Source organism: Drosophila miranda, chromosome 4, assembly GCF_003369915.1.
Source record: "Drosophila miranda strain MSH22 chromosome 4, D.miranda_PacBio2.1, whole genome shotgun sequence".
NCBI lineage: Eukaryota > Metazoa > Arthropoda > Insecta > Diptera > Drosophilidae > Drosophila > Drosophila miranda.
In genome coordinates this window covers 11,486,615-11,510,481 of record NC_046677.1, presented here as the reverse complement: position 1 = coordinate 11,510,481, position 23,867 = coordinate 11,486,615, and the positions used below count along the sequence as shown (strand labels likewise).

Sequence of the window (23,867 nt, the reverse complement as noted above, 5' to 3'; positions counted from 1 at the left end):
ATTTTTTTCTTCAATCTAGCTTGTGGTGACTCTCAAAATCTGGCAGCACTGTATACAGTCCGACCCTCAGAAATATACCCAAATATACCGTCTCATTTAAAAAAATATACCATAAATATACTGACGAGTTCAAGTTCTATTATACATATTCCTCGTTTTTGATATTCCGTCGAATATATCTAGCTAGCTAAGACTTCCATGCCTGAACACATAATTTTCTCCGATTGATAGATCAAATTTTAACAAGATGTGCGTATTTTAAGGACTCCTTGCTATTGGATTGTTTTTAAAGGAAAGTTTACGTAAAATTGTTCAACAAAATGTACAAGAAAATGACCGGTAACAGGGCGGTAAATTAACTTTATTTTGAAATTAAGCCGATTTTGTGATTGTTGTTTTGAAATATAACAATCACACAGCGCGAGAGCAACGCTCTCCCGCATTGAGTGTGATTGGTATTTCAAAATGACAATCACACCCGTATTTTAAGTTTAAAAAAAGATTTAAAATCATATAATACATATGTTTTTAGACTGTTTCGGAAGACACCACTCTTCCTCACCAGCGATCTTTTCTTTTTCAATGAAAAAGATGGTAAATCGGACAGCCTACATTTCTGCGGCCAATGGCATAATCTCATAAATTAAAGAGCGATGCGTGCCTTTCATGTTGCATGTATGCATGTTGCAAATATTTTCTATTCACAAAAGCCATCTTTTATTATTCCCTTTATTTTTTTGGCATAAGGGCTATTCTTTTCAGAATATAACTTCCCTTCATGCATCCATTTCCTTTTATTTTTTTCGTTTATTTCTAAACGCTTTTCGTCTGCTATTATACATTTATTGGTATTCAATTTATCATTGAACCACTTATAGTTCGTAGATACAAACACTTTTATCAAGTGCTCTACGATTTCCCGTCTGAAACCGTAAACTACTCCAAATCATGCTTAACGCATTTTTCAATAATATTTCTTGCAATATTTTTATCGCATGGAGTGGTTTTGAAACATTCTGTAAAAATTTGAATATGCTTTAATGAATTTTAAAAAAGAGCTTGTGTTGGATTTTTAATTCCACGGAGGCTCTTTCCATCAGGAATAACTATTCTTTGACAGATAGTACATTCAATGTTTCGTACAGCAGCGAATTCCGCAATTTTACGATTGGACGATTTAAATTTTCCGTTTAATATATATTTAGTTCATGCTGTTTTGAGGAGTTCGGGTTTTCACCGATTTCCTTTAAATTTACCTTTTCAGGTATTTCCAGAGGAGGGGCAGAACCAACCGAGTTCATACTTTTTAAAAACATGGATGTGGCAATGGCTGCATCCTTGTCTTCAAAAGTACCACGATCAGCAAACATTTTAATGCCTGTGCTGACCGTATTTGAAAATATGTTGACCGCCAAATTGGTTTTCATGTAATCGAATCCTTTCGGATCGATGTGCTTTTCTGTTAGCTTAGGTGCCAAACGAAAAGAATTTAATGAATCGACTTCATAAAACTTTTCGATAACTTTCCATGTCGCTTTTCCGACTGGTGTAATTATGTCGTGTTTCAAGAAGTTATTTCTAACACTCTGGAATATATGTACGTAATCGCACACGAACTGAGGCACTGGCGGATTGATCAATCTTTCACGGTCTCTTTTTTCAAGAGCCGCCGTGTTTACTACTGCCTGATCGCAGACTATTGCGCGGACATTTAAGCCGGCTGCAGTGCAACACTTAACCGCCTGAGCAATAGCTTGGGGGTATTTGTGATTTACATATTTGTTAACGAATATTGAGTTAACAAAATAGCTATAATCACTGACCAGCCCTCTAACAAGGAATGTCAACATTCCAGTGGCTTGGGAGGAGTATTGTTCCTTATCGGAATACGTCTCCTTATCCGTCTCCCAGGTCTAGGTAACCAATTCCTCGGTCAACATTAGCAAGATAACATATTTCTGGTTGGATGATAATTTCATCAAAAATTAGTGCACAATTTCTGTGACTCTCATCCATTTTTTGTACAAGTTTCTTCAACTTTTCAATATGTTCGCCTTGAAAGCCAGGCTTAAATACTTGGAGCGGCAGCGAGACACTACATTGTTTTTCTTCATGAGCCCTGTTCGGGCTCGTGGATTTAAGTTGAGAAATTTCTTTCTCTAGATCGTTTATTTTTTGTAGATATTTTTCACTTTGGACATTCACTATGTGTGCAATTTTTCATGCAAATTTTTAATTTCCTCTTTTTGGGAAATACTTTGAATTTCTTTTCCAGAGATTCAAAGCCGGATTCATCTGGAGAATATGTATCAATGCGATCATCCTCAACATATTATCTATTGATAGATCGGAATTTTCGTTTTCAATATTTTCTATTATAACTATGTTTTGTTTTTTTTTGCCAATTCCTGAGTGAATTCTCAAACAATGGCTTATGTCCTAAATTAAAAAAAAATGTAATAAAACTAATTCGTACAATTTTAATAGGTTGTTATAATATACATATATAGTTCACCGGATCAGCTAGTGTAAAAACGAGGGGGAACGTACATATGTGAATATTGCTTAAAGAGATTTGGCTCTAATCGGGTGAAGGCCCTGGCTTTTACTTGATTTTGCCTAAAAAAAGGTTTTTTCGCGAAAAAGGTCAAACAAATAAAACACGCCGTAAGTGAGTATGAAATGTCACGTCAACCGGAGTTTGGGCACAGGTATACCCTATATCGTTCCAAGCTGTTTTAAAACGTAATTAATAAACAAATTATCTCAAATTGATATGTTTAAGACATATTCATGCATATGATTAGGGTATTGTAAATATATGTATCTCGATCCCGATACCCATTCTTGGTTTCTGTAAGAAGAACACTACCTTCAAAATGTCGTTGAAATACCTTTAAAACAGACCGACTAGTTTTGGCCTATATTTGTGCATTAGATGACAAACATTCCCTCAGTTCTATAATATCCATTTCCCCAGGGTATGCAAAATGTTGCTGAATCCGCACCATGTTGAGGAACAGTGCTGCTCGATTTCACGGCACATGAGTCTGGTCCATACAAATTGAATGTTGCCAGCAGCATAACACGTAAGAAAACGTAAGTGAACGTGGAAAGTAAGGGAGCATTGTGGCGAGGAAAAATCCCTATACGAAGAGAGGATATCAAACAGAGAGCAAATCCCAAAGAAGTCCCTATTCAATTTATGTATTATACCTTCATCTCGATTTAGTCTTCAAAATATATATAAAGGTATTTAACGTATATATATTTCGGACTCATGCTGCTAAAAACATGTTGACAATGGATGTGCGATAGGTGCGATACAATCTATCGCACATTTTTATCGAACGTGCTGCGACAAAAAGACGCCAGGTGGCACTGTACTACAATCTCGCGCCCTCTATCGGATGTACTCTGACTCGTTTTACAGTACTGATTAGACTGAGCCATTTACCAACACTCGACAAAAGACCACTAAAATCGACTTGAAACGCTTTAAAAACGCTTATTTTAAATAGAAATGAATACAAAACTAATGTTAAGTGCCTTGAGGGCAGTACGAGTGAGTACCTCCAACAAATGGCAAGTGCCCGCCTTGACGACAGTGCGACAATACGGTAAGTAACAGCAAACACTTTTGGACCATGCATTCTACCGAAATATTTCATAACAGAGCCGGCAATGGCAATCTTTCTTTGCAGCTGCGCCGCCAAAAAGATTCTACAAGAAGACCTCTGTGCTGTGCGCTGATGGTGGCTACGAGGTGGTGCTGGATCACAGAAAACTAAAGACACCAAAGGGCGCTCCCTTCACCGTCAAGAGCGAACCGCTGGCCATTGCCGTGGCCACGGAATTCGACAGCCAAAGGGATCACATCGAGCGGTCGCGCATGCACCTGTCGGCCCTGTGCTTCACGGCCATCGATAATCCCAATAATCTGAACAAACTGGATATGGTCAACTATCTCTTAAACTATATGCCCACCGATACGGTGCTCTTTCAATATGATGTAAGATTCAGGCAGAGCATTCCAAGAATATAGCTAAAACTTGACTGCTTTCAGGATGAGCGAGATCTTAAGGAACTACAGAAAAACGAATGGGATCCAGTGATTGAATGGTTCAATCAGCGCTTCGAGACGAATCTACAGAAAACCATGAACATAACACCGCCGACAATTACCGATGAGGATCGAGTGAAGGTGGCCAAACATTTCCAATCGTACAGCTTGGACACACTGCATGGTAAGCCTTTGCAAATATTGTATTCTATCTGCATTGAAATATCTCCTTTCCATTAGGCTTTGTGTATGCTGTGGATACGTTGAAATCCATTATTTTGGCCTGTGCCGTCATAGAGCAAATGCTGCCCGTGGAAAAGGCAGTGGCACTGTCCCGCCTGGAGGAGGAGTATCAGATCAAGTTCTGGGGACGCGTCGAATGGTCCCACGATCTGAGCCAACAGGAGCTGCAGGCGCGTCTGGCCGCATCAGTCCTCTTTGTACACCTCAATTGTTCCGAGAACTTTGTTAAAGAAAAGCTGATACTGTAAAGCAGAGCTGAAGTAAAAACTAGTAGGAACCCTGTATTTATAATTCTCATTATTTCGAAAACCAGCTAGGCCTAAATTTGTTAATTCATTCGTCCCGTTTTCTGTCTGATTTGTGGAATGTGCCTAGAAACTCAAGGACACACATGGCGGTCTCCAATCACCGCCTTCATCCCAGCGATGAGGAATATGAAGAGTATAACCATTTGTTGAGAGGAATCAAAACCACCGATGATCTCCACAAGACCTATAAACCCGAGGCAATACCTCCAAAACCAACTTCCATCTTGAGAAACAGACAAACCGAAGATTCTTTCGATCAAAACGATGGCAAAGCTGCTGCAGAATGCCATCAGAACACTGGCAAACACATAAAGTTGCAGCCTGTCGACATTAGCACAGTCATAGGACCAAGTTATAGTATATTAGATTTAACTTTAAACTGGGAGCTGAGACGCGGTGTAGGTTCTACAACAAGCATCAAAGCCGTTCAGGAGCTCTACTCTTGTAAGAGATCCTTAAGCAGCTCAAGCCTCGAGGCAAACCCACAAAAGGGTGTGGCGAATGATAAACGCATTGCCTCAGGGCGAAGTAACTGGTTAAAATGTAGTAAATATTCGAATAGGGAATGCAAGGAGAATAAGTGCAAAGGTGAGTAGAGCAATGATAGTAGATCTAAAGGCTACTATACACCCTTTCCAACACCTCCAATAGCTGCTTGTAAGCGCAAAAAGGCATGTTATGCCAGCGTTAGCTATGCGGATCCAGAGCAAAGCTATGCCGAATCAGAACGAAACCAGTACTATCCAGAGTCGCGACAAATGCAGAGCTATCCCGAGTCGCAACAAAGCCAGGTCTACTCCCAGTCGCAACAAAGTCAGGTCTATTCCGAGTCGCAACAAAGCCAGGTCTATTCCGAGTCGCAACAAAGCCAGGTCTACCCCGAGTCGGAACAAAGCCAAGTCTTTGCCAAAGAGGAAAAAAACAGTAGCTTTCACGAATCGAAACCAAACCATGGCTCCCCCAAATTGAAACAAAATCCTGTCTATCCCGAATCGCAACAAAACTCTTCCTATCCCGAGTCGGAAGCATGTCATAGGTCACCAAATCGCGTGTCACCAAAGCAAGGCTCATCCAAATTCCAACAAAATTCAGCCAAGCAAAGCCGTTGCTCTGCCGAATCGGACAGAAAAACTGGCCATTACAATATGAAAAGTACTTCAACATTCAACACAAGCAATGGCACTGATTATACCGATGAATCATGCCTCAGAACTCAGGCTTATGATCGCCATGCCCAAAGTCCATGGTGCGAAAGTCCACGGGACTCCCACAAATTTGAGGAAGAGCAGCGGATGACAGATTGTAGTAGGCAATCTCATAAAGGGGGTACTGACGCTGCTAGTCATCCTGGGTCTTCGAGTTATTCCTGCCCATCCCCATGCCCAATTCCACTTGTTCCCAGGACGAATCGCAGCTGTCACGGTGCTCCAACGAATGAAAATTCTTCGCATGGAGACGCCATGAAGAGTTGTGGAAGAGCAAAGACCAGAGGCATGAAGAGGCCTGCAAATTCCTGCAGTGGTTCTTCCATGTCTGGCAGTCCCTCCGCGGCATGCTCGTTGGATGACGGTCAAAATGAAAACTCTGCCTGCAACTGTGTGGATATTGAGAGCTTCCTCGCAAATTGCAAGAAACACCCGGCGCAATGCTGCGATCCATGTGCGGGCTGTTGTCCCGTGTTTTCACCTCCTTACACGAGACCCTGCGCACCTTCTTGCAGCCCCCCAGAGCCCCCCTGCTTCAGCAACGAATGCTTCTGCATGGGCTATGTGCATGATATGCTGGAGGATCGATCGGTCTACGCAGTATCCTATCGGCCGGTTATGTGTTGCGGCAACAATTTCAAACATGCTTCCAATGGGAATAGTTGCCTCTGCTCAGACCTGCCGCTGGGCGGTGGTTGCGGACCCTGCAGCAATGGCTGTCCCTCCAGTCCATGTTGCTTTTCGGCGGAATCGCCCTGCTGCGGTGCCTCTTGCGGTGTCTGTCCGCCCGCTTGCGGTGGTTGTCCGCCAACCCGCTTGTATCCACTGGCACGACTCAGGTGAGCAAGTCCTCAACGATTTTTGAACTCCTTTTAATATGAAAATATCTCTCCTTAGTCCGGGTTATTGTAACTCCTATCCCTGCGGTGGATGTAATGCATATTGCATTTAACAGGCATCGCTTCATGGCTCTCTAGAGTCCAGATTGTGGGAGCGGATCTCCATTGCTATGGAAAGATAAAGCATTAATTGGAATGTTATCTCACATATGGAATATCTGTGGCACTGAAAGCGTTTTATAGATACTTAGACTTAAACGGAAATAATGGTACACATGTCCGGGAATATAATGCCGTTTATATCAATGTTGTTTCGGAAATGGATTCCATCTAGGCTTTACTCATTATTTTGAGGGAAGAGTGCTTCCAGGAAACGAAGTCTTAGTTTTCCTAGAGGCATTCTTTGCCTACCAATAGCATCGCACGACTGTCTCCAGTCTTCCTTGTCCAGAAATCCGAGCGAATGTAGAAGAATCCGAAGAATCATGGGGCATATCCGGCTACTTCCAGGCAACCGATTACTGAAATTGTTAATCCAAAACAAACTAGTTAATGACTTACATCCTACAGCAGAGCTCAACATATAAATATCCCATTTCTACCGCACAATAAATTAACAAATAACAAATCTCACATTTACACGATTTAATTGTCGCACTTTTTGTAGTGTGATCGTTGGATTTTTTTTTTGTTTTTTATTACAAAATATTGCATTGACAATTTACGCTTAATTGTTGTTGGTTTTGTTCCATTCTTGAATTTCCATTGTGTTCCATTTAAAACAGAATATGAAATGATATATTTACTATGGGATGAGTTAATGGATATAGCAAAAACGAAACATCAGACAGAAAGTAAAACTCTGCTTAATTTATGCTTAATTTTGAGCACACTTTTCACTAGTTAAGCGAAATACTTAAGTAGAAAAATATCTGTCATCGTATCAGAACGCTCCTAAATCCGCCCTTCCTGTTTTTGTGGATTTTGTTTGAGTTTGTTTTTGCTACTGGAAATTATTAATTCATTTTGATTTGATTTTTCGCTTAAATAATTGCATTTAACTATGGGTAAACATTGTATTGATATTTAGTTGGAGCATTTCTTTCATTATTAAATTAACATTTAACTATTTTTTGTAGTTTTTTAGTTTTTGTTTACATTTACGGACAGCAGCAGGAAACAAGGGCAGATCTGTTTTTTCACCATTTTGCTTGGGGCAATGTAATCGTGATTTTCGATTAAAAGAAATTACTTTTGGAATAACATTTTGAGATTTTTGTTAAAAATTCAAATTAATTTAAGTCAATAAAAAGTAGAATCTCCATGAAAAACAATTTCTGGAGGTTTTACGACTAATAAGTAATTAAAAATCATAAAAAAAAGATATGAAAAAAGTTTTGATTTAGCAAAATCGTAATCATGATTATCCCCTTCTTCAGCCTTCTTCTGCCCTTCACTTTTAAGTATGTAGTTTTACGGATTGGTTCGCTCTTTCCTCTTCTTCTTCTGGTAGACATTAAATTGGAATTACATTGGTTTCTTCTGTTCTGTTCTTTTCTTTTGTTTTTTCTGGTGGGTTGGGGGTCTGGAAGTACTTTTACAGTTAACATACACACACGCACACGCACACACACAGACACACATACATATATATATAGACATATATGTACATACATATGCCGGGAGGGGCTATACATATATCTAACTAGCTAAGATATATGCAAAAATAATTAATTAATGTAGTTTTTTTTATCGCTTTTATATATGTTTTAAATCCTGTTGCAGGATTTGCTTCAGCTATTTAAGTAAAGATTACACAAATAATAATAATAGCTATTAATTAATGGAGAAACTAATGCAGAATTATAATGGAAAATATAAATTTGATTTATGTAGTTATGGGGGAGCGGGCAGGGGCGTTTGTGTGTTGATTTTTTTATGCAACATATAGCATCACTGGAATAGTCTGTTTGCCAAGCTGCAGGCCGGGCTGCGGCCTGGCATTTTTCGAGTGGTCTTTTCATCTTCAAGTATGTGTATAGTTTTGTGGCCATATCTGGCTGCAGATATATGTTTATGACATATATCCAAATATATATATATGTATATAGCAATAGTTTATAAGTAGACATGTGTGAAATTGCACTAAAACTAAATGCTACAACATTTAAAAATTGGACATCCAAATGGATGGACTCCATTTACATACAAATAGAGATATACATATATACTCGTACTATATATATATTTATCGAAAATTCTAGCAGCTCTTCTTCTATCAAACCAAATCGGTTTTGGCATTTTTTTGTTTTTTTTTTTTTTTGTTCATTTATAAAATAGTTTTATATAAGTTTTTATGTATGTATAAAAAAAGTCGCTAGCTGCTTAAACTAAATTTAATTTGATTTTGCATTTGTTGTTTCTGCCTTTTTTTGTTTTGTTTATACGTAGTAATTTTTTAAATAAATTGTCTTAGTCTTTTCATTTTCCATTGTGTGCTTTAGTTTACTCTATACATAAGTCATCGGTATATATATCATTCATATATAGCGAAAAACGTTATATAATTGTTTCTTTTCTTCTTACTGGAAACTCAAAAGCCAGCAACAGACAGGGCAACGCGCGCGGGGCGGTCCTCCCGCCCATCCAGCACATGGCATTCATCAAACGAGTATATCAAAATATGTATAGTTCGTGTATAAAAATTTGGCAATTTTTGCGCATAGTTTCGGGTCAATGCTTGGGAGGGGTCGCGGATCGGATCCCGTCTGCGGCGACGACTGCTGTTGCGGCTTTGGGTTTTTAGGCACATGTTTTCAGAGCTTATAGGTAGAGCACTTAACCCTACAATAGATATATCTAATACTAAATATGTAAAACTTTGTCGCCGTCAACAATTGTCAATGTTCTCCGCGCAACAGCTCCATCAGCAAATTGAAGTCAGCTCCATCGCGTGTCTTGATCGTCAGCATTTCTTTGCCCAGCTGTTCGGAAGGAGATTCATTAGATCTTTTGTACTTTTACGGGCATTCCAAGTAAACACTCACCTGACATGTGCGCTGCAGGTCGGGTATACGCAGCAGCAGCTCTCCAAACTTGGAAGGCGTATCCGGATAGTGGGCCAGCGTATAGGCCTGCAGGCCCTGCAATGCCTTCTCCTGGCACTCCCGCACTTTCACCGCCTCATGCAGCTCTGTGGTGTCTAGATAGGGTATAAGGTATTAGATTAGGGTTTACTTGGACCTCCTCTTGGAGCCTTACCTGACTGCAGCAGCACTATCACCTTCATGGCAACATATTCGTAGCGATCCACGCGCAGACGCCTCAAATGGTCCGTCAGATTGAGCATGCGTTCGATGCAGGTCTATAAGGAATCAAATTTTATAATGGGGATTACTTTTGTGGGTTTAATGTGACCTAAAGAAAAACTAATCATACTGGGAGAAAAGAGCCTAATCAATTAGGGGATAGAACGTTTAAAAAGTATTAACAAAAGAAGGAGCATTTAAATGATATTTCCTAAGACTTTTAATGATTTCGGAATCATAGAAAGACACTTTAAGAATGAAAACATCCAGAAATTGTGTGAATTTCCATAAGATTTCGTTAATAAGATGAAATGTACGAAAATAAATAAATTAAAGAAATTACTGAATTGAAACCCTGATTGATTGAACAATAGAAAGCAAGAGCATCTCCGTGGGAACATTTTTTGGATTAAAAGAGCCTTAATTTGGGTATAAAACGAAGCAACACAAAATTAAATTTTTTAATGAATGGAAAATAGTTCGTACTTTAAGAAAATAAAGACTCAAGTACAAGACTGTAACAAGTATAAAAAGTGAAATTTATATAATGGAAAACCCTACTAATACTCTCCAAACAGTAATTATTTAGTGATAATATTGATATATTGATTTTATAGCTACAAAAGTCGGTAGTGTCTCTGTTTAACCTATTTCTATGACTCATATTTCACGCTGATTATTTATATAGATTTTTTTAGAGGCTTTAGTTTATTTAAAACCCTTTCAAGATATTTTTATAACATAAAATATTCACGAAATGAAATACAACTTCCCGAAAGTAATAGCATAAATTAATTTATTTATAGTAAAACCAAAACACACCTGAAGCCCATTCGTTTTGGCCTGTGATAGTGTTATCTTTCTGCCTTGGGACATCTTTATCTCCCCGGGCGTATCAATCGAACGGAAACAGCAGGAGAAGAGCAACAGTTCGCACCACGAATTGATCAGCAAACAGATTTGATCATCGATCTGAAAAGAGTTATTATAGTGCTCCGATCTATTCCGAAAGTGAACCACATTTACACACCGAAATGTTCTTAAAGAGCGGAAGACTCTTGCACCATTTGACAATCTTGTAGAGACGATGATCGGCCACATTGCAGAGATGTGCAATCAGATCGGGATTGGCATTCTCCCCGTTGGACGAGAGACCGGCACTGGCCAGCAGTGGGTTGGTCAATTGTTGCTGCTGGTGCTGATGCGGCTGTTGCTGCTGCTGCTGCTGTTGGTGGTGGTTCTGGTGTGCCGTTGAGGCGGCAGACGATGACGATGATGACGAGGAGCTGCCACCAGAGGCAAAGGCGGACAATGGCTGATTGATGCGGGCCAGCTCTGCATCGGTGTACTGCCAAAGATGTTCAACATCCATGATTTCCTGTAGCCAAAAAAAGAGAACCATTAATCGGGGATCATCTAAGGAAAGTCTGCTTGAAAACCCACCTGCAATAGCGTTGGAATACTGCTCGCTCTTAACGTCTTGGCCTCGGATTCCTCCGTTTTGATGGATGCTCCCCCCAGACTGGGACTCGCCGGCAGGGATGTCGACCCCGAAAAGCCATTCATCTGCTGTTGGAGTCTCTGCTGTTGATGCTGGTGCTGATGATGCTGCTGGTGCTGGTGCTGGTGCTGATGATTGGCCACTGAAGCTACCGCTGCGGCTGCCACCGCCTGATCCGGACTCAAGAGTGGACTCAACATCGAATTGGGCAGCGTGTAGGAGCACTGATAGGTGGAGCGACCGCCACGGGTGCGATCCTCGCGTATGGCCTCCAGTTTCATGCCCTTCTGCAGGCACTTCTCGAAACGACAGGCAGGGCACTTTTTGCGCGTGGAAATGCTCACCTGGCAGGGTCCCCCACGGACGCACACGTAGTTCTTGCGATTCTGTACGGTGCGCTTGAAGAAACCCTTGCAGGACTCGCAGGAGAAGATGCCATAGTGGAAGCCACTGATCTTGTCCCCACAGATCGGGCAGGGGGAGTTGATCAGCTGCTGGCGGGAGATCCCGGCCGGGGAGGCGGGCAGCGAGCCCGATCCTAGCGGATCCATGGCACTGGAAGCCGAGTCCATGCTGAGATTTTGCGCCGACTCCTGGCTCGATCCACCCGTTGAGGAGGCCTCCGCTTTGAGCGGCCTGTACAGCATACCATGATGATGCACGCCGTTCCCGTAGCTGCTTCCGGCTCCTCCGTTTCCTGCCGCGGATCCGCTGCCCGGATACATGGATCCCGCCGGCGGGGCATGCCGCGCCTGGATCGGCGAGTGCGTCGGACTGAACTCCGAGCTGTAGCTGTAGCAACTGCTGTGCGAGGCGTCGCTGTTGTTGCGACTCAGCGACGGCGTGTACGGTGCATGCCGCGACGTCAGCGGCGACTGCGACGGTGAGCTGTGGGTGTAGACGGAATGTATGGCAGAGTCGGGACTGGGATTCGCTGGCAGCGGCAGGTGTCCCCCACTGTTCGACTTGTTGCGGGTCGTCAGCAGCGGGGAGTTGTTGTCCCCCAGGGGGGGCTCATACTTGAGATTGATCGGATCGCTCTGGGTGGGTGCCAGCTTCAGTTTCGCGGGACCGTTGCAGCTGGACACGGGATAGGCGTTGCTTCGCGGATGATGCTGCAGCTCTCCGGCAATGTTCTCCAGCTCCGTTTTGATCGGCTGCATCGTGGGGCAGGTGGTGGACGCCGCCTGAATGGGCGTCGACGTGCTGCACACCTCACTCTTGATCACCGTCTCCGTTTCCATCAGCTCTGCCCCGCCTCCACCGCCGCCGCTGCCGTTCTCCTCGGGTTCGCTCAGTTCCCCCTCCCAGGACATGGGTCGGGGTCCGTTCTTATCCGCCGTCCGCCGGCGCACCTTCAGGTTCTCGATATTCGTGAGCTCCGCCTCGGAGTCGGACTCTTCCTCCGCGTTGTGTGGCTGCCCACTGAGGGGTATCCTCAGGCTGCCATGATTATAGTTGGCGATGACCGGCACCAGATTGCCATTCGGCGTGGGAAGCTCCTCTAATTCACATTTAATGTTCGTCACGGACACATTGTGACGCGACGGCGTCGCCGATCCTGTCGTCGTCGTCATCGTGCTGCTGTTGCTGCTGCTGGTGCACATGTTCACGGGTAGTTGGTAGCTGCCTGTGCCCCCCATTGGGGCACTCTGCTGCTCGGCCTTAATGCTAGACATATTCGGCATGGCTGCTGCAATTTTAATGGATTTCGGGGGCGGTTTCCTTCCTTCCGTCCTTCCTTATCAAAATATTCTATATATCAAAAAGACTTTTGTTTCTCAATTGTGCAATTTGTAAAAATTGGAGAGATGTCGTTGATGCAGTTCCATTGTGTTGTAAAACTGCAAAAATAAAGAAAGAGAATGTTTGTTAATTTATTTATTTTATTTAATAATTAATGATAATTCTAGTTGGTTTATATTTCAGATAATTATCAGAAATCATACAGTTGGGTGCTGTTATAAATAGCAGAAGAGTTCAATTTACTGAAATTTATTATTTTTGAACAGAGTTAAAGGAAAATTGTATAATATTATCACGATTTTCTCTTTAATTTCAGAAAATTCAACGTTTTTGTCGAGGCACATAAACATAGTTATGGCTATATTGACTCTTTGTAATCTGTACTCTCCATAAGCCATGAATATTCTTCTAATTTTTATCAATTTAAAGAAAACAACACAAGTTGAAACAAGTTTTTAAGTATCAATATTAATAGTTTCAGCGGTTTTGAAATTAAATTTAGATTTAATTGCCTCATAGTTTTGGCAAAACCCCCATTTATGCTAATTAAATAAAAGGTTCTCCAACCTCTTGGCAATGAGTCATTTTCTGATTCTCCGCCCCCCCCCTAGAGATTTGCTTAGCAACAAGCACAAAGAGATCCACTACTTTTTTAGGATCTGTGAATAAACCCCGACGACAACAATAGGGTCAATGCTACCAATTATCCATCCACAGCTATATCCACCCACCCTGAAGCGACCTTGGCCCGAGCCCCGAGCCAGAGCATCCAACGAACGGGGCCACTTATGTTAATTGAGGTTATGCCGTGGCAGAGCACACGAACACTCTCATCCACACTCCCGCTACGCGAGCTCTCTTTCCCTTTTGCGTGTATTCATTCATTTCTTATCAGCAGCTCTCCCTTCTCTCTCTCTCTCTCACTCAACCATTGTTTCGCTCTCTTGTTCGGTCTCCCACTTGAACAATAGCTTAAGCAATACACAACTATGGGCAATGGGCAATGGCCAGCCCAACGAAAAATGTCAACGACCCAACAATGGGCGGGGGGGCGATGAATAGGGAAGTGGAGAGCGAGATATGGAGAGGGAGCTGAAGAGCGAGGGAGATGGGAGGGCGACCAAAAAACGAAAGAGGCGCAAAAGCCGATGGAATTATAATAAATTTAAGGTACATTAACCCAACGCCGGTACACAGCTGTGGGGGGAGAGATCGGGGCAGTTCTTTGGACATGCTGTATGGCCCGGCAGATGGCGGAGAGGGCCAAGGGCGCGGCAACACCTGGTAACGAAGGGGTGCGGGCGGGTGCAGTGGTGTAGGCAAGGGGGATTTTGGAGTTCAAAAACAAAAAGTCCTGGTTATGCGATAAAAAGTCTGCTTTTGGCTGGTTAAATCCTCCCTGAAACTCAACATTTGTCCACATTTTTATGCACTTAAAGCATACACAAAACGATTTGCCATAACCCCCTCTCTAAACAATCTGCCTGCATCCCTAACTACAAACCTTTTGAGAGGCGTATACACAATTACCGCTAAAGATGATTTTCCATTTGCACAAGAATCAATAGTTTAAGGAAATTACAGAATCCGACGAAGAACGAACCCGTACGACCCCTAAATGGGGAAAAAAAATCTTTGTTTAGGCAAGCCATTGCATGCAAAGAAACAGACAGCGAAGACAGAAAAAGAGAGCGGCGGCAGAGAGCGAGAGAGAGGGAGAGAGAGACCAAGATGGAGACGGAAACGGTGAGAGAAAGAACGGGTAAGAAACGACGCGCAGAACGGGCAAAGGACGACCTTCAAATAATGTTGAAATTTGTACGCAAACGACCTTGCATACAACAACAACCACGACAACGACAACGTCGGCGTCGGCGACAGCGACGGCGACGGCGGAGACGACGACGAAGCAAAACCACGAAGAAGACGACGAAGGCAGCGCACACACATACACAAAGACGCAACACATGCGCGGACAGCAGTCGAACGCCGCGGGGGAGACAAGCCGAAGAGCGGAGAGCGTGCAAAGCATGCGTCAGTTTTTATTTTGTTCTTTTTTTACACCCATTGAGAAGGTATGATGTTTTCGAGAAGATTTCGGCAGTACAGAAAGGAAGCCTCTTCGATCTAATGGAGAGTATTATATTCCTACTATTCCTATATACGAAGTTATTTGAAGAGCTTTTGTGGGAACGATGAGTCAAATAGGGTATCAAAAACTCTATGCTATTCTTCCGTTACGCTATTTTGTTCTTTTTTTGGGTTAAGAAAGAAGAACAGAAATAATCATAGGCAGGACAGAGATAGATAGAGAGAGAGAAGCACCGAGAGAATTTAGTAGAAAAGAAAATAAACAAAAATTGTTTTATATTAAACTCTCTCTCTCTCTCTGTCTGTCTATCTTCCTCACTCAAATCAAGTATCGTTCTCAGCTGCAGTTGTGTGGGTGAGAGCGTGTGTGCTCGCGAGAGAGAGAGAGAGAGAGAGAGCAGAGTGGTCAGCATTTGGTTTATTGCTGATTTTCAAGTTCTTTCTTTTCGGCTGAAATACGATGGAGGGGGAACAGTGGCAGGGGGCACCGCACTCAAGGGCCGACAAATGCAGCCAAGCGATTTTTGATGATTCCTTTTCCGCCTCTACTCCACTCTTCTTCTCTTCTGCCTTGTGTTCGTTCTGTTTCTGGTTTTTGTCTGGATAGAACTGTACCCACACATGCACACATGTCCCCGCATTGGAGTACGACTGCGAGTACTTTCAGGCGGAAGTGTTATTGTTCTTGCAGTACGGCGTCGTGTCCACGTGTGTGTGTGTGTGTGTATCTGTGGGGGTAACGGTCCCCATGGTTGGATGGAATGCAAATTGAATGGACGATGATGTCGTTGGGTTTGGCCTTGGATGGGGCACAAAATGAAATCCGTACAATGGGGCGGACACTGAAGCTGCATTTCCCTTGGGAGACCGGACCACATTGTGTGGTACAAAATGTATGTAAAACGACGACAGGATCCCCTTAACCATTTTTGATATTTTAATGTGTCCTTCTATGTAAGGCATAGAATAAATTCCGATCTCTCGCCTCTTGACTCGCTCTAGCTCTTTCCATCTGTCCAACACCATTTAGTTCCCAACACTATCTTGATATTTGCAACACTCCCACTTAAATTTACATGAGACCTGCCTGCGCGCTCGCCCGCTTATCGTTCGACCAAGTATGAGATCAGTGTACCCTCCAGGGCATACTTTCAGCTGTGCATTTTTTAGCCATGATCTAATTACGCTTACTTAATAGTTTTATGTTCTTTTGGTGCCTGGCAATTAGCATTCCCATTCCCCCACTCCACGGACTTCTTGTAGCGCCGCCTATCGCATTACGGGCTTGGGGAGCCATGACATATTACGACAAGAACTGCATACCAAGAGATATTTCGAGTTGCTCGATTGCATTGTTGCATTGTTGCCTGTTTGCAATTTGACAAGCCCCTGAAATAAACCGAAAACGGCATACCACAGAGCCAGAACCGAGCACTGCAGAGGGCAAGGCGGAGGCGAAGGCGAAGGCGGGCGTGGAGTTTAGTTCGGTTCAGGCCAAGAGTCTGATGACCGAGAGCCCGCTCTATAGACAGACAACCGGGTTGGGCCTCCATCCCAGAGTACGAGTACGAGTATGTATAGTACATGACTCCGACATTGCCGTCTGTCGTTTATCGATTTTTATCAGGCTTTTGACTTTGACAGGCCATCGAAAGCAACTTCAGCGATACACAGAAAAAAAGACTCCCTCTCCCTCTCTCTCTCTCGCTCCGCTTTACTCAGCTCTAAGCTTTGGCAAAAAGGGGTTGACCTTCAGAGTTCTTTTTGTTTTTCGTTCTGCGGAAATGCGCCCCCTAAAAAAAGAGTCTATCGCGCTCCCTCCCGTTTGTCTGTCTGTCTATGAGAGAGCTATCTGTGGATGAAAATCCATGTCAATAATATTCATGACATTGACATGCTTTGTGGGGCATAATGCCTAAAAGACAATGCCGCACACACCCCCAGTCCCCCAGTACCAAGTCCCAGGGTATTTTTTTGTTTGGTGGTGGATTGTTTCTCGCGCTGCATGGAAGTTTTGGCTCACTGAATGGGGAACTTCGTTTCAATTATGCGTAACATGAAAGCGTAAAGAGAGAGAGAGAGAGAGAGAGTGGAGCGGGGTGGAGGAGGGTTTTTTTTTCGGGTTTTGGGGATATGTTTACGGTTAACGACTGCAGGCAGGCACCCCCACAAAAGGCATAGAGGGTTGCTGATAGGGTGCTCTAATTGGGGACAAAGGCATCCCCTATTGCATGGGCAAGCAAGTGCTTGGGCTCTCGGGCTATCGGGTTCAAAATTCTGTTAGCTTTGGGTGTACGTGCGTGACTGGCGAAGAGGAGTTTGTGATTAATTCCCTAGAGGATGTTTTGGGTCGAACAAAGCCGGAAGCAAACCGTTTTATTTTTGGGAAAAAGCTATGCAAGCTATGAGAATTTCAATATATTTAAACAGGTTAACTGACGTTTATTATGGAGAAAGGGATCATAATTAAACCCCAAGAAGGAATTTTTTTTTATCATGGATAATTAATATTTTTCACCACAAGAAACCTTTTAAAAATGAGGAAAGGCTGAACTTTTGCCAAGATTCTTTATAGCAATACGAAACATATTTGAAAATAGGGGATAATATGGAACTTTTCTTGGAATTCTGTGTAAAACATTTTAGTATAATAGAAAATGGAAACGGTTCTACCTCAATTCTTTGTTAAAGTACAAGAAATCTTTGAATATTATAGGAAACTAGGGGGAAAGACCCTCCACGCTCTCTTCGCTAGGGCGCCAATCCCTGTCTCACTCGCTTTGCCCGCTCGCGCCGATATGAGTAAAATATCGGACGAAGACGACGCACAAAAACTACATATTGAATAGAAAGATAAATATTTTGCTACCAAATCTTTTAATATAAAAAAAAACTGAAGAAAGTTTATCACAATCCATTGTTAAAACCACCGAAAACCTTTAAAAATCGAAGAAAACGTTACACTTATGTAAAGATTAAAGAAAAGAAAAAAACTTCTGCCACGAAACTTGAGAATTACAAACGGAGGAACGACACCTGTGAATGCAGTTCAAATGCAATCTGGAAAACTAATTATTTGCAAAATACCTTTCGAAAATACCTTTGCAGAATCCGCTATATTTACATAACTGCCGCCCCCACACCCACAACAGCAGAGTCGCAGAAACTACGAGTGTAAATCCCATCAAATGTTGGAAGCACATTCCACGGCACAGCACACGAAAACATTATAATCCTTAATGCTTGCATAACAGACAGAGAGGGGCCACCAGAAGGCCAATTTGAACAGCAGAAAATATGCAACATGCTTCCACAGGCAGAGTCAGATACAGATACAGATTCCAGATTCACTTACGAGGTGTGTGTGTTGCGCTGTGTACCTCTAACACCTTTCGCCAATTGCAAACAAAGACACCAGACCCCAGGCCCGATCCGGGTTATGTCTATGGCTATAACACTATAACTGGGGGACACAGAGAGACGGAAGAGAAGCAGATACAGATACAAAGAGAAGTACGAGAGGCACAGAGACCCAGGGAAATACTATGGGAGTCCAACAATTGTAAATTGCATTACCTGGCCAAAACAGGGGGCAACACACATTTTTCCAGTGGTTTGTCTCTCTCTCTGTGAGTGTTGCGAGCATTTTGATTAATCACCTCGACCCAAACAGGCAGAGTGGGGGGATCAGTGAGAGAATGAGGGGAATGGTGGGAATGGTGGGGGGGAGGGGAGAAAAGCATAGGCATGTCATTAGCATAATGTGCAACAGAAGTTGCCTTATGGAAAATGGCAAACAAATTGCAAAACATTGTGCAGCACGAAAAAATACAAAAAAACAAAACAAAAAGCCAACAGGTTAGACATGTCATAGATACGGCACCATACAATACAGTGCGTAATAGAAGTGTAAAGGCACTGGAATTTAAATAAACTTAGAATTAGATACATTTTTAAAGGATTTTTATGAACTTAAAACTACTTGAAATAAAATCAATGATGGAAACAGTGAAATCGTTCTAATTCGATTATAAATTACAACTTTTGTAGTCTAGAATCTTTTTCCTACATTTAAGCGAATGGTTCTGTCCCTTAAACGTGTCGCGCGTCGTGCAGCAGCGCCACACGGTCGGTGTTCATTGTCTCTGCCTGCGGTAGGCGCGTAATAAGCTTCTCCCACAACTAAATCAATATTCTGCAATCATAGAAGGTCCCGAGAACCTCTAAAAACACATCTATGCAATCATATATCATATCAATCGTATCCTTAACTCTAAAACCATAATACTCTTAACCTATAAAAGTTTCGAAAACAATATATTTCCATAATTGTTTCATTTAAAGATCTTTTCCACCGTTTTTTCATCTATGAAACCTACTGTATCTGTACATATGTATTTCTCTATATTCTATTCACACACGACAGCGCACATATGACATTAGCCCATAAAGACCCGGATTGAAAACTGCGTGGTCGTGGTGTTGTCAACCAATAGCCACGTTAGAGTTTCCTCCTAATGCCATTTGCGGCCATTTAAGCTATGGAAAATTATAAATTATAAAAATAATGTGTGGCGCAAATGTTATATCCCATACATACAAATATGTATGTATGTTTTTTTGTATACGCAGACATTTGAAAGAACTTGATTTTCAACAGGTGCGTCGTCAGGTCTCGTCTGTTGTCTGGCCATCGGGCATCGGGCATCGAACAGCGAGCATCGATATGGCCACCGTTTCGCTCGTTTTCACAGAAACCAACAGCAACAACAGAGAATGAGGAAAAACCGGTACAAGAGTGCCAAGAAGTGCACTGGAAAAACTACTTTGCAGAAGAATTCGACAGCTCTTAATGATCGCCAGTCACGTGTTAACGTTGAAATTAACGTTGTCCATCATTCGATAATTGAAATAAGAAGTTGGTGAAACTTTGCAAGGAGCAAAAGTAGTAATTATTTCGGAGAGCGGATTTCAAGTGATTGTCAGTCACATGTCAACGTTGAAGGATGCAAATCAGCGGAGCTTCTTTCATTTAAGAAGGAGAATAAGAAGTTAGTGGAGCTTTGGAAGGAGTAACAATAGAAATTCTCTCAGAGATCGAATCAGTTGTTGCACTTCAGATGATTGCCAGTCACATGTAAACGTTGAAGGATGCAGGTCAGATACAGCTTTCATTTAAGAATGGTGATAAAAACTTATGGAAGGAGTAAAAATAGTAATTCTTTCAGAGAGCGAATCAGCTGTTGCGTTTCAAGTGATTACCAGTCACATGTAAACGTTGCCTAGTACAGACCCCGGATAAGGATACCCCTTTCATTCAAGGATAAGAGGTTTATGGAACTTAGAAAGGTGCATTTAAACTGATTGCCAAGGATGACAGTCACACGTAAGCGTTGAATCAGAGAGAAATTTTCTTAAAAATTAATGACTATCCGTTGATTCTTAGACATTTCCCAAATCAAATCCACTTCTAATAGTTCTAACAGGGGTTCTCTTATTCTGCCAGTGCATTTTTGCACAGCAAAAAAAAAAACAAACAATAACCAAATAAAACGAACAAGTTTTGTCGCACAGTCGCAGGCAAGAAAACCAGAAGAAAACTTTGTCAACGTCTCTCGCAAGCCGTGTCTCGAGTGTCGTGTGTGTATTGCAGGCCAGCAAAGCCACTAAAGCCAGCAAAAGCCAGCAATCTAAGCAATCTAACGACCCAGACACACTCCACAGACTGTGCAACTGCAGCCTACTGCATGCCCCCCCCCCCCCCCCCCCCCCCACAGCCTGCCCCATCGAACCAGCCACCGATCCACCTTCCAGACGGCAATTTCGGGGCGTTGCAATCCACAGGCTTCAGGTCTTCAGGTCTCTCCAGTCTTCGGTTGTCGTCTGCATAACAATTATGGGTTTACCGTTCGACAAACAGGAAATGTTACGCTTGCGCACTTTTTTTATTCCTTTTTAATTTTCTTTAACGTTTTTTTTAAGTTTTTTTGCATTTTTAATGGCTGAAGACACTCCCTGACAATTGCATGTGCAGAACTTTGGTATCGCCTTTTGATGATTCCACCTCTTTTCCTGTAATGATTCCTTCTCTTTTTCTCTGATTGTGCCTTCTCTTTCCGACCAACGATCCTTCTTTTTCTACCTCTGATGATTCCTTCTCTGTTCTTCCAACGATTCTTCCTGCTCTTTGCCTCCAAAGATACCTTTTCTTTCTTAACAATGATTCCCCCGCTTTCTCTCTGGGAATGATTCCTCCTCTTTTCCCCTTACGATGATTCTTTCTCTGTCCCTCCAATGATTCCCTGCTTTCTGTATGTCATCATTTCGTTGGGGTCTTTATCAGGTTCGCGGGGCCTTCAACCCATCGTTGGAGCTCCGATTGCGCGGCAGGCACTATCAATATCAACAAAAGATAACAAACATGAAATGGGAGAGGATCGGGAACGTGAGCGAGAGAGGGAGAGGGAACGAGGCAACAAAACACCAGACTTCTCAAAAAAGTTTATTTATAAAATTTGGTTTTTGTTTTGGTCTTTTTTTCTTTTTAACTTGTTTCCAGCTGTTCCTGCGATTGCCGCCGCGCCTCAAGGTCGTTTCTTCTAAATAAAAGTACAAACGATTGCGGTTTTTACATAATACGACTATAAGAAAAATCAATTCCCGGATCAACAAATACTTTGCCCCACGACAGCCGCTTCTCTTCAAAGTTCTATATACGATCGTAAATCACGGGGCTCTCTAGATCTTGATATTACAAACTGGTTTAAATATCGCCAATTTCTTATATAATAAACACATTTTGGCAAACTAATGGCAGACTTTTTTTAGTTTAATTAATATAAAATATGCAAAAATATAACTAAAAAAATTAATATGTAGATACGAAACAAGTTTAAAATCTCACAAGACTTTTTTTTGCAATTATAATAAAAAAAGGTGCACCAAAAAAAAAACCAGCATCATAGAAAAATAGTTCAGTTTTATGTTCAGTTGAGACTTTCCCATGACGAGAGATCTCGAGCTGTGGGCTTCTGGCCACCGATTTGGTCTGATGATCAGAGAGGATCTACACTGAGGGAAAACACCCATGAGAAGAGTCTAGTTTTCGAATCTAATCTGAAGAATTTTGATTATCTCTCAAGAAAGATCTGAACTCTAGAAATGTTATTATTTCTCATATGTGTGCCTCGACAAAAACGTTGGCACTGCTTTTGGCGATATTTTCTTGATTTTCTTATAGTTTTTTCTTGAAATCATCATATCTTTCCTAATAGAATAACATACCTTTTATTTTGTCTCTTCATAAATTGTTTTCTCTTCTTTAGTTTTTTTTTTTCAGTGGATTTTAAATTTGCACTGCACTGTGCCTGCCATTTGCCACGCATCAAAAAAAGCACCAGCAGCAAAAAGAAGGCCTGAAGAGTAGGCCTCTTAAACAGAGTCATTAAAATGTTGGTAGCTCCTCTGGGAGGCTTCTCTGCTCAGCGGCGCATGCAAAGCAGCATGCAGCCAGGCAGGCCCCCCTGCACTGTCCGGCCCCTGAGACCGGAGGAGCAGTTCAGGAGCAGGTTGCTCGATTGACCAGAGAGCCAGGCCCCAAAGCTGCAAGTTACAGAAATGGCACTGGGGAAAAATAATTATGAAGATATTCAAAGGAAAAAAGAGAAATAATGGAATACAGAGAGGTCTTAGAGAGCAATAGGAAATTCATATAATAATCGTTAAAAATTTATCGAAATGGGTGTCTTAGTTATTCCTGGAAAAATTTCATGTTATTTTGTATAAAAAATCTCTCTTTTGTACTGGAATTGAAACGAATCAAATGCTGTCTTAAAATAGTCTTTGAACAGATGTTAATAAAGGAGTACAGTCCGTCTGAAGATCGGCTGGGAAGCCTTTAAAACTATTTATTATTTCTTAGATTATAAATTCAAAAATCCTCAAGAAAAATACCTTCTTTCTGCACTTCAATCAATTTTTTAAATTCTGAAGACCATCTGAAAATCTACGTTTTTTCTGCATACAGCAACCACCTAAAAATCTACTCTATTTCCCTCCACAACTCCTGTCCAAAATCTTTCTTCCAGTGTAATCTCCGGGGCACCAGCACCTCCATGCAGACCGGCCGCCCACCATCGACGCAACGCACTGGAAAGCGTCTCGCGCATTGACTTCTTTTACTCTTTCTAAGCCCCGGACTGCAAGTTGGAATCGCTTTTAGTATTATATTTTTTTGCTCCTCTTTTTTCGATTTTGGCTTTTCTTGTTCTCTTGGAACTCGTTTCAGCAGAGCTCCGACTCTGGCTCTGGCTCTGGCTCCGGCTGCTGCTGCTGCTGCTGGGTGGGCATAATGCAGGTCTCGTTGTTGCCCCTGGGCTCTGCCTCTGCCTTTGCCGCTGACTGCGACTTGGACTCTTGCCTCCGACTCCGACTGCGACTGCGAGTGCCACTTCGTCTCTGCGTGCGTTTAATTAATATCAAAAGCCAACTCGCGGCGACGCGTACGTGCAAAATACAAGTATACGGCTGTCGATGCTTACTAACAACAAAAAAAAAAAGTGGA

The 23,867-nt window shown here is 42.2% G+C and overlaps 3 protein-coding genes across 3 annotated transcripts in view; 2 read left to right on the top strand and 1 right to left on the bottom strand.

Annotated features, from left to right (window-relative positions):
- The first annotated feature begins 3,434 nt into the window (after positions 1 to 3,434).
- On the top strand, positions 3,435 to 4,590 carry LOC108162373 (ATP synthase mitochondrial F1 complex assembly factor 2). The gene is made up of 4 exons (XM_017297087.2): positions 3,435 to 3,620; positions 3,705 to 4,012; positions 4,067 to 4,247; positions 4,304 to 4,590. The coding sequence occupies exons 1-4, from the start codon at positions 3,524 to 3,526 to the stop codon at positions 4,552 to 4,554; spliced, it is 837 nt and encodes a 278-aa protein (XP_017152576.1). The 5' UTR covers positions 3,435 to 3,523; the 3' UTR covers positions 4,555 to 4,590.
- An 18-nt stretch (positions 4,591 to 4,608) lies between these two features.
- LOC108162372 lies at positions 4,609 to 7,288 on the top strand. The gene is made up of 3 exons (XM_017297086.2): positions 4,609 to 5,202; positions 5,266 to 6,658; positions 6,717 to 7,288. Exons 1-3 carry the CDS (start codon positions 4,698 to 4,700, stop codon positions 6,769 to 6,771), a joined length of 1,953 nt encoding a protein of 650 aa, XP_017152575.1. The 5' UTR covers positions 4,609 to 4,697; the 3' UTR covers positions 6,772 to 7,288.
- Positions 7,289 to 7,302: 14 nt separating this feature from the next.
- LOC108163509 (nuclear hormone receptor FTZ-F1 beta) overlaps positions 7,303 to 23,867 on the bottom strand; it is a 31,388-nt gene continuing 14,823 nt past the window's right edge. The window contains exons 3-8 of the mRNA XM_017298839.2: positions 11,410 to 13,311; positions 10,997 to 11,344; positions 10,789 to 10,938; positions 9,920 to 10,022; positions 9,706 to 9,860; positions 7,303 to 9,642 (exon numbers count right to left, since the gene is read on the bottom strand). Of these exons, the coding sequence (XP_017154328.1) occupies positions 9,559 to 9,642; positions 9,706 to 9,860; positions 9,920 to 10,022; positions 10,789 to 10,938; positions 10,997 to 11,344; positions 11,410 to 13,155 (2,586 nt within the window). The 5' untranslated portion in view covers positions 13,156 to 13,311 and the 3' untranslated portion in view covers positions 7,303 to 9,558. The remainder of the gene's footprint in view (positions 9,643 to 9,705; positions 9,861 to 9,919; positions 10,023 to 10,788; positions 10,939 to 10,996; positions 11,345 to 11,409; positions 13,312 to 23,867) is intronic.